Source organism: Trachymyrmex septentrionalis, unplaced genomic scaffold, assembly GCF_001594115.1.
Source record: "Trachymyrmex septentrionalis isolate Tsep2-gDNA-1 unplaced genomic scaffold, Tsep1.0 scaffold79, whole genome shotgun sequence".
NCBI classification, from domain to species: domain Eukaryota; kingdom Metazoa; phylum Arthropoda; class Insecta; order Hymenoptera; family Formicidae; genus Trachymyrmex; species Trachymyrmex septentrionalis.
The window spans coordinates 1,899,253-1,910,609 of NW_017305977.1; the positions used below are offsets into that span (position 1 = coordinate 1,899,253).

At 31.6% G+C, this 11,357-nt stretch overlaps 1 protein-coding gene across 1 annotated transcript in view; it reads right to left on the bottom strand.

Moving 5' to 3' along the window:
- Positions 1-1,292: 1,292 nt before the first annotated feature.
- LOC108754289 (odorant receptor Or1-like) overlaps positions 1,293-11,357 on the bottom strand; it is a 36,935-nt gene continuing 26,870 nt past the window's right edge. Inside the window, exons 4-5 of the mRNA XM_018496486.1 lie at positions 3,088-3,241; positions 1,293-1,340 (exon numbers count right to left, since the gene is read on the bottom strand). Of these exons, the coding sequence (XP_018351988.1) occupies positions 1,293-1,340; positions 3,088-3,241 (202 nt within the window). The remainder of the gene's footprint in view (positions 1,341-3,087; positions 3,242-11,357) is intronic.

An 11,357-nucleotide genomic window follows, 5' to 3' on the forward strand; every position in this document is an offset into this window, starting at 1 on the left:
TCCTTTAGCAACCAAATCAATTGCTTTCTTTATATCGGTTTCCTCATATGTACCCTTAGACGATCTTTTTTTATATTTTCTAACCATTTTTATCGTTTTCTGAAAGAATATAAAAGAATTTGTATTACCCAATTTTATCACGAAAACTTAACCTGATCTAACCTATCCAGACAAATTTGAATAGTCTATACATAACCATATGTAAAATGATAAAGCTTCTTGTTAGCAGAGCGTGGTTGGGTGGATTGAGCCAGTAATTAAGTTGAAACTTATAATTGAACGTAATTTATTGAAAAGTAAATTTTATAATCCGCGAGCGTGCTGTCCTCTCATTTCGGAATTCAAGCTGAGACTGTGAGAGAGATCACTTAAACGGATATCGGTTAATTACGATGAGCGTCGAAGTTTTCCGAGCCACGCTTGAGTCGAGTACAGTACAGTCACGCATAAAAGTATTGGTCTGTACACTCGAGTACAGAAACGCGCTGAACTCAAATACCTGTATTCTCAATAAAATATAAAAAAAAGTTTTGAACTCTACGATTATCTGCGATTTTGTGGAAGCGTATAACTTTTCTGATTGTGAAAACGTGAAATTGTTCACGTAAATTTTTTCGCCATGAACCGTGATGACGGAAGCTAGAGAATTAATAAATATACTTTCAAATTTAAAAAAAGTATAGTTTAGTCATATTATTTGTAGATAGATTATTATTTTGAGAGATAGACTATGTTGAAATAAAAACGGACTACAAAAACTTGTCCAAAGCCAGCGCATATACAAGCTACATACATAATTATTATGCGTGAAAAGTTCCATGTGAAATTACATGATTGACTCCCATAATAATGAAAAATTGGATCTTACTTGCTCATTCTCTCGATACGTGTTGCAAATTTGAATGATAGTGTATTCTTACATCAGAAATAACTGTACAAGATACGACGTTCCTTAAATGTAATATTTTCTGATTTGAATTTTGTGTCGCAATATTTCTGCTTGTATAACATATAAAAAAAATAGAAACACTTTTATTATATAATTAAAACCCAAATTACTAATTAAACCCACTCAAAATGATCGATTTAGCTGTTATTGAAATCCGATAATCTCAAGTGTTCGGATTTGTTGCGTGAACTATTGGCGCCATAAATTATTGGCATAAACTAATGACACTACCATGTCTCCTGATTTAGACTTTTAAGCAGTACTATTACTATTATTTGCAAGAAAATTAGTTGGCTACAGGTTTCTTTAAGATACGTGATCGAAGATGACATTTTCACTTGTATTAAGATCCCTGCAGGACGTTGTATGCCGAGTAAGATATTTTGATAATCTGAAAGAATGAACAAATATGAATAAAATGACGTGTACAAATTAAGGTATAATCATGTTAAATTTATTAAAAATACTTTTGTATTTTAATTCGACAGTACCCAGGTAGCAGTCTGTCGTTATGACGTCAATATTTGGTCACAATTGGTCACTGACATTATACGTCAATTAAGTAACGTGTATTCGACGTTAATTTTAACACGTTAATAAGTCTTTGCAATAATAACGTGATGTAGACGTAAATGTATCATATATGTATACATATGTAAATACATATGTATATGTATATTTATACATATGTAATAACTATAATTAAAGAATTTATTATTACTTATATATACTGGGTAAGTTTTTTAACCAGAGACTGCCAAATATCTGGAAAAATAAACATTGTACGAAAAAATGTTCCAAATAATCATTCAATATTTTTGAGAGAGCAATTCTATCTCGCAAAACTTAGCCGCCTCCCACTCTCCCTTAAGGGTGAGGCTGGGGGTAACTTTTAAATCTTAAAAAGAAATTCCTACTTTTTATTGCAGATTCGGATTCTACATCCAAAAACACGTCAATTTTGTTTAAACCTTTTTTTTCAATTTCTGATAAATGCAATAAATATGCACTCCGAAAGGATTATAATTTCCGTCACGTCCACATCGTTAATCTTGAGTAAAGCTAAGAACGGATAAAAAATTATCGTAGACATCTACGATAATTCGAAAAACATGTTTCAGATAAAAGTTGCTTTCTTCAACGTAGCATCATTGTGCAATAAAATATGGAAATTTCTCTTGAAGAAGATGAAAATTAACGAATTTTCGCCATCTATCAGGAATCGAAAGGTTTAATCAAAATTGACGTAGAATCCGAATCTGCAATAAAAATTAGGGCTAGTTATGAGGCTATACAAGTTTTGTGGATATATTATAACTCGTAACGCACACTCTAATAGCCGCAGCACAGATTCATGCAAAATGCCTAATGCATAGTGCATAAGAGAATTAATCAATCAAAATTTTTTTCTATGAAATGGGAGGAAAAGGAAGATTCTAATTGGTAGATTCACTTATACACTATATGTTATGCGTTATGTAACAATCTGTGCTCCCCGCTTTATAGGCTTTCTAATAAGAAATTAACTATTCATATTAAAGTATATTTGTAACTAGCCCGTGTCGCTTACCGCGCTACATGTAATAGAGAAGAAAAAAAGCAAGCGGCACGGTTTGCGCGGTTCCTATAGTTACTAGTTAGTTTCTATACCGCGTACCGTGCTACATGTAATCGCACCCTAAGTTATTGTTTAAACTTTAAGTCTTAAGCCATAAGAAATCGATCAATTACAGTTGAATATGAGAAAAATAATTGACTATGATTGGTCAATTTCTATGGCTTAAGACTTAAACTTAGGTAATAACTTATTGTAGAAAGCCTTATGCTTTGAATTTAATTGCTTACAAGATGTCAGATAACACGTATGTTAGAAATTATATAATTTCAATTTAGAAAAGTGATGAAAACGTCATTAAGCTATTTAATTCACATCATTTTGTAAGTTAAAATAACATCTGTTTGACATTACTAATGGCGCTTTTAGTCTGTGATTTAGGACCGTCAAAAACATATCATTTTTACGTTAATTTTGAGAATAAATGATGTAAAATTAGACATGATCATCACGTCATAATGGATACTACCTGGGTATTCGTGCAGTGATATTTTTTAATATCGCCATATCTCATCTCGTTCACCTTCATAAATGATTCGTTAGACAAAGTGAGTACATATCCGCTAGTTATCTTGATTGGTCTCATAGATCGTGTAATTATTACCAAAAAGGTTTTCATTAAATCAACAGGAAGCATCGGCCAGTCCATCTCGTAAACGGCGCTTCCAATTTCAGTACTCTACATATTTAAGAATAAACTGATTAAAAAAAAATTTACTAAACCGGCTTTGAATCAGAGATCCGGAGCGAAAGGTATTTTCAGTTCATGTTTGATTATGGTTTAATAAAACATCGAGTAAGTGTAACGGTTTTAATTTTGGTTGACTAGTGAAGAAAATTAAAATTAAAATTAAAAATTAGGTTTCATTAGTTTTTTAATGGTTTTTTTTGTAACAGTTATTTGCGCGGTAGGGATGGAATAGATAGAGCGGGGCTATAGTTGCGCATAAGGGCAAGTTGGGCAAATAAAAATATCTAAATAACTAAAATATATTTATATTTATATTATTTATAGATACATCTATGTTTGCATAAGGTAGCATAAAGATAGAGATTACCACTCTTAGAGAGAGTATTACAAATTATTATTATACGTAAGATAAAAATAAAAATTTGATTAATATACACATAATCTTTTTATGTTTTTAATTATATGTAATCTTATTAAATGATTATTTTCATGGCTCAACTTATCTTTCGAGAATGATAACTATGATGGTGCTGGCCTAACACATCCGTGCACAAGGACACATTGAATGTCAACAAGCCTTCGCTTACGTTATCTCCTAGTAACTTGATATCTATACATCCCAGTTCCTTCACCTCACACAGATCTTCGTCCCTGACCACTGTCCGAAACGGGTGGTTCCTCAACCTATCCTCTGTGTCCATTCCAATAGACATACAGTGTTTCCTACAACTAGGTGAGAATTTCGCTCTTCCACTAAACGATAAACATAAGATTATTTTCGATTGCATTAAGAGTGTTGAGACCGGCGTGCATCGCATGCCGATCGAAAATAGGATCGCGATCACCAACCACTCCATTCCAATTCTTAACATTTCGAATCAAGGAATCTAATTCTTTTAACTCGGGACTGGACCACATGCGATCTTTGAAAAGGCAAGGCTAACGACTACGAGGTCTTAGGTTTTTTAAAATAGATATAAAAAAGAAAGAGAAAGATAAATAACAAATCAAAGGATTCTTTCTGTACAAAACAAATAATAATAAGTAACGGACAAAGTAAGAGTCAACACATTTCTTTGAAATTAACAAAAGAATATATTACAATTAACAGAGGTAAAATTACATAACGCAAAAATTAGAATCAAAATTAAGAAAATAATTACAAGTTACAAATTTCGGCTACCAGATTGAGCCCTCTTCAAACATTAACATAACGAAAAAATCGCAGAATAAAATCAATTATCGCAAATGATCGCATATTCAGAACATTCACAGTTCGGGTGAGTCTTGATGTCGAGTTCAACATTATTTGATAAAAAAAAGCTCTAGTTGATAAAAAGATAAATTTAAAAAACGTACCACAAAAAGATCTACGCGTAAATAAATTAACATACCGGAAATCTAATAAAAAATAATAAAAAAATATAATAAAAACTCACCAAAAATTATGTGTAAAAAATTCAAATGAGCGTGTCCAAAAAGGAATAAAAAACTTTTGAAATACGAGGTCTGGCTTAAATAACGAGACTGTGCGCGCAGAAGGCGTCCTAGAGGGGTAGGGTGGGAAACGAAGCAGCGTTGGATAGCTGGAAGTGTCTACTACTACTATTCCAGTACAAAAACACGTTTTTGCAGTAGTAGTATTTTTTCTATAGAGGTTAGAAACGAACTTGTTTTTTTCTCGTGCCGATAACAATGTGTGACGAAAAACACGAGCAACGGATCAATGTGAAATTTCTCGTTAAATTAAAAAAAACTCCGACTGAGTGCTATAAGTTGTTGAAAGAGGCCTATGGTGAGAATTCTCTATCTCGTGCGCGTGTTTTCGAATGGTATAAACGGTTTTCTGAAGGCCGAGAGAGCACCGAAGATGACCAACGTCCAGGTCGACCTGTCTCTGTTTCAACTCCGCAAACAGTGACCAAAATCAATGAAATTGTGCGCGGAGATCGTCGTATGAGCATTCGGATGATTGCTGAGACTGTAAACGCCGATAAAGAAACTGTCAGAAAAATTTTACATGACGAATTAAACATGAAGAAAGTCTGTGCGAAGTTGGTCCCAAAAAATTTGACCCCTGACCAAAAGCTCGTCCGTCAACAGATCTGCTCAGATTTTCTTGAGAGGTTAGATGAAGAGCCTGAATTGATGGAAAACATCATCACTTGCGATGAAATCTGGATATTCCAATACGATGTTGAAACTAAGCGGCAATCCATGCACTGGAAAACTCCTGCATCGCCAAGAATGAAAAAAGCAAGGATGTCGAAATCAAAATTTAAAGCCATGCTAATCGTTTTTTTCGACATCAACGGCATCGTGATGACTGAATGGGTTCCAGAGGGTCAAATGGTCATGGTTTATATACAAGAGTTTTGGAAGGTGATTCTTTGATGACATGTATTAAATTGGAAAATCGAGGATTCGGGTCGACGGGATTTTTCCGCTTTTGATAGGAAATTTGTTTCTCGTATTATTATTGAATCGAACCACTTCCAAAATTGTTCCGCTCGCACTACAAGTTTCAATCTCTTGAAAACTTTGGTGATACGTCATCACCTTCTCTAAGGGTTTCAGATCTACAGTCATTCATTGGCAAGTCTAATTTAAGTTTTGTTTCGAAGAGAGAGGAGATTTCACTCATTGTTTTTTCCGAACTTGATTTATTCGACTTATGATTTATTCGAATTTTCATATTTTCCTTTTTTTCAACCTCTTTCTCTTTTATTAAGTACTTAAACGTGTGTTTTCTTGTTGTAGATAGTATTATATTTTCTAAATTTTATGATCAACAAAAAATTAAAAACTTCTCTTATCATTCTGCTTTTATTTTATCATTTCTTGTTATCGAGAAAATGCCTTTCAACTTGTTTTTACGGGTTTGGAAATGTGAGTTTTTATCTACTTAGGATTCTTGATCCGCGTTTAGATTTTGTATTTACTGAAATTGAACGTGTTCAGAAAAGATTTTCTGTATATGATTCGTAATTTTTGACATAAATTTATTGCCGTGAATCAGGTAATTCTGGGTATCTAATGTTTTTACTTATCTTTCCAAAATCTTTGGGAAGGTTTTCGACGACACGTTTCTTAAATATTGTTACGCTCGCCGATCGGTTAACGCTCGCGTTTTTTGTCCGCGCTTTGTCCTAACGTTTACCTTGCCGAATGTTCGCGAAACGAGAAAATTTTGGAATCCACTGGAAGTAACACTATTGTTTATAGTATTTTCTTGTTATGTACTGCATGTAAACAAACTAACAAGGGAAGTTTCACAATTGTTAGAAATCGATTTGATTCTCCATGAAATATATTGTTACATATAAAAATCTAAGAGTATTTTTTTATACATGCCCTAATTCATGTTTAACCCTTTAAGGGGCAGTGGAACGTATACGTCCCACTTATTTATTCTTAATTTTTTTCGTATTTTTGATCTATTTTACAGTTTGTATGCGCATATGAATACTTTTTAGACTCTTAGAGATCTAAGTTATGCAACTTTCATTAACGAGCGAAAAATTACGTTAATTTATTTATTTGCAATAAATAAATTTTATTATAAACAATTAATGTAAAAAAAAACTTGTTTTTTTTTTCAGAATAAATTCGGCTATTCTTAAACGTAAAGTGCTAGAGCTCCGAAAATTTTTATGCGTGTACTCCATATCTGAAACTATAATATATATTTTTTTTAGAATTTTCTGCACGCTAATTTTTCCGAAAAAAATTTTTGCAATTTTGGAAAATTGATCTTTTATCTCTTTGAAGAACAAATTTTTTTTCTAAACAAATTACTGAAATTATAGATCAACTATGGATTATCGGGGTCGCTGATTACGATTCTGACGTCAGAATTACAAAATTTAAAATGGCGGATCCAATATGGTGACTATTTTAGGCTAAATTTACGGTTTTATGTTCAATTTGCACGAAACTGGATATACAAAAGTTTTGGGAATCGCTGATTACGATTCTGACGTCAGAATTAAAAAATTCAAAATGGCGAATCTAATATGGCGATTACTTTAGACTAAATTCACATTTTTTTGTTTAATTTACACGAAACTGGATATATGGAGGTTTTTGGGGTCGCTGATTACGACGTCAGAATTACAAAATTCAAAATGGTAGATCCAATATGATGACTATTTTAGACTAAATTTACGGTTTTTTATTCAATTTGCACAAAACTGTATCGAGGGTTTATGGGATTACTGATTACGATTCCGTCAGAATTACAAAATCCAAAATGGAGGATCCAATATGGCGACTATTTTGGTTTAGAAGTTTTTTATTCAAATTGCATAAAAATAAATATACAAATCTTTTTTGGAATCGCATAAATTATGATTTAGAGAATATATGCGTATTCTCTCTCTACTCCTCGACGTGACCCAGAACTAACGTAAACGTAAGGAATTTTTTTTTGTTTTTTATTTTTTTGAAATGTTTTTTGTATTTATTGTAGCAACGAAAAATTCTCGTACATCCAGTTCCGTGCAAATTGAACAAAAAACTGTGAGTTTAGCCTAAAATAATCGTCATATTGGATCCGCCATTTTGAATTTTATAATTCTGACATCAGAATCGTAATCAGCGACCCCGAAAACTTATAGATGACTTATGATTTCAATAATTTGTTTAGAATAAAAATGTGCCTGTCATAGGATTAAAGGGTTAAACACTCCTCTGAAAAAAAAAACAGTATTTTTCTTTCAATGTGAATATTGTCGAAAGTATAACAGACAGAAAAAAATTTTTAAATAAAAGTTATACGGTTTCAAATGTACTTTAAAGTTATAAAAAAAAAGAAAATATGTTTATTTTTTTGTTTTACAAAATATCTCCACCATCCATAATTTTCTTAATACTCAAATTTTTTTTATCAAATTAAAAATTATTTTTTTACGAATTTAACGTGTGTAATAAAGTTACATTACGACATATCATTTTTGAGAATTAATTATTAACGCTTCCGTATCCATACTCATATGCGTAAGTAATTGTCGTCGGAACAATAAAATAAACCAACGAATAAAGAAATTTACATGATTAATATTTGTAACATTACAAATTATAAATAATGTTAAGAGTTATAATAATTTTTATTATTTCTTCTTAAAGTTAGTAAAACTTTTTTATTCATCTCTGTACTTCTATATAATATCTTAAGATTATTCTCTTAAAGTTATTTTTAGTTTTACGTTTTAATATCTTATTTATTTGTCGTTTACGTAATAATTTCTAAACGTACTTAAGGCTCCTGACTAGTCGCGGCGGCCATGTTGAAATCGTAATGTCAGAAGCGAGGAATGACACGTTAATTTATGTTGCATGCTATTTTTAAATAAAGATAAACAATTTGGATGAAACGAAATAACGAGATCGCTTTAAAACACTAAAAATCGATGAAAACTGTTCTTTCCTCTCTTGATAGTCAGTAAATGGGTAAAAGGCACATAAAGTGAGCCTATAATCGGGCAGAAACATACGGTCAACAGCTGTTGAAAGTAAGTTAAGAGTAAAATATATGCTTTTACATATAAAATTCCAAGATAACTTTAGATTTCATTGATAATTACAATTTTAATAAGTACGAGACAAGTTACATTTGCACAATTAAGCAAATAATAACGAAATGACATACAACATAAATTTTCTAGTCAAAACGTCACTTTTTCACATCTATAAGTTCGGCCATTTATCGTGGTGCGGCGCTATAACACATATGCAAGCACGAAGCTCCATATCCATGTACTCGTCTGCGTGCCGAGAGTGAGATAGCGAGCTCCTTCTCATACTAGTCGCTTGTTTCAAGCGACTAAAAATGCTTTCTCATCTTGGCTAGACATCAATAAGGGACGGGAGGATTCTAAATAATAAGTTTTAATAAATTGTAGTAATAGTGTATCCTTCCCATTAATCTACAATAAATCATGTTAAAACGTAATAGTTTACAAGATATTTAATTATTTACGATTTTTTATGCGCGTTATATAGTATACCCCTCCTTTATAAACTCGAGTAGCAAGAATAGTTCAGTAGAATTTTACCAGGAAAAAATTATAAACCAGCATTTCTTTTCATGAAAGTCTCGAAAGGTCAGAAAAGAAATGCATATGTTTGAGACTCGAGACTTGTGAAGAAGATATGCAAAAAAAATCGAATAGTTGCAAAAAGCACATTTTTCGCTTATAAAACAAAAGGTATTGATTGTATGAAAAAAAAAATTCGTATAAAAAATGTAGATATTCGAAATATCTACAAAATGAGACATGGAACATTAAAATCAATCAGTTCAGTAGAACATTAAAATCTGTTAGCTCAGTAAAAAAAAAAAAAAAATAATAAAAAACACCGAAAAAGGCTTTTATTTAACTCGCTCTCTGTTTATTGAGATTTAAACGTAAAGCTTTAAAATTCTCATAAAATGTAGCCCTCGTAATAATGAACAAATCTAGTCCTGAACAAGCTTGAAATGTTCATTAAAAATGGTTTTTGCAAAGTCATTTGTTCAATAAAAACTTGTCTGCGGGAAACTTAATTTCTTCATCTTTAAGCAATCGCACAGCAATTTACAGGAGTGATTTTTTTTTTAAGAGTTGCATTATCACGTACACTAAATAACAAAACAATATTTTGCAGTTAAACTATTATAAAACGACTTTATAAAGTGGATACCTTTTTCCGTGTATAAAAAAATGAAATAATTCCGTTAATATGCATTATATCAAATAGCTGTGTGTAGTATTCGACAGCTGACATTTTTCTACGAATTTAAAAAAAAAGATTACTCTCCGATTATTAGGAGCCGAGATAATAATTTTTTTTTCAAAAATTTAAACTGTGGCTTTAATTTTTAAGATTAAGAATTCCGTTTGGCACTAATTTGTCAAGGAAGAATTGAATTTGCTGTTAAAAAATCTCGAATTGTAACCATAAAATTTATAATTTTTGTTTTTTGAATTTTTATTTTTTCGGTTTATTACTTAAAAAATTACGCTTGAGTATATGGAGTGCATGTTTGATTAACAAATTTAAGTCACATTAGCTAAGTTTCTTTATTTAAAATGCTGTAAAAAGTGTCCAATTGGACAATTAAATGTACGGACTTATCGGTACAAAATCGTTTTTGTGAATTGCAGATGCAAATATGTAAACAAATAATTAATAAGTAATTCGCTAAATGTTAGTGTAACTGTTAAATATAGTTGCAAAGTATATTTTTCATGTAAATAAATTTGTCATGGAATACGAAGTGCAATATCTCGCATATCTATTCCCACATCCCAAAAATGCAACCACGATGAACGATATTAAGATTGTCATAATTGCATGATCAGACACGAAAAAGAAGAGAAGTTAAAACAAATGAATGTATTAGTGATTGTATTTTATTCTCCAATATGTAACGACGTTTCTTTTCCATGCTAGTAAGAAAAGCGACAAAAAAAGACAGAGAATTGTGCCACGGTCGTCACAAATTCAAAAAGCGCAGTATATCTCGATTGCGTTTTCCGATTTTGTCGAAAGATTGCTGATGGAATAACGTAAATAACGAATCAAATTATAAAAATTAATTATTTCTGCACACTATATATTAATAAAAATTTTTTAAAGAATACTAACAAAATACAAAACGTGTATGAAAACACACATAGTTTATACATATATTTATATTTCTTTTGTGATGTATACCATCTGATCAAATTTGACCCGGACTGGTTAAAAAAAACAACAATTTTATGTATTAGGTGTACAAAAAAGTTCTGAGCTTTTTTTATAAAATTCAATCTTTATTTAAAAACAAACGAAAAAATATTAATCAGCGAAATATTCTCCGTTTGCATCAATGACCTTTTGCCATCTTTCGGGGAGCTTGCGAATTCCTTGACGATAGAAACTCACCGGCTTCGAAGCGATAAAGTCATCAATGCATTTTCGTATCTCTTCTAATCTCACGAAATGTGTATCAGCCAAATGATGCTGCAGCGACCGGAATAGGTAGTAATCGGAAGGCGCCATGTCTGGGCTATACGCCGCGTGCGGGAGAAGTTCCCAGCCTAACGCAAAGATATGCTCCTGAGTCGTTTTCGCAG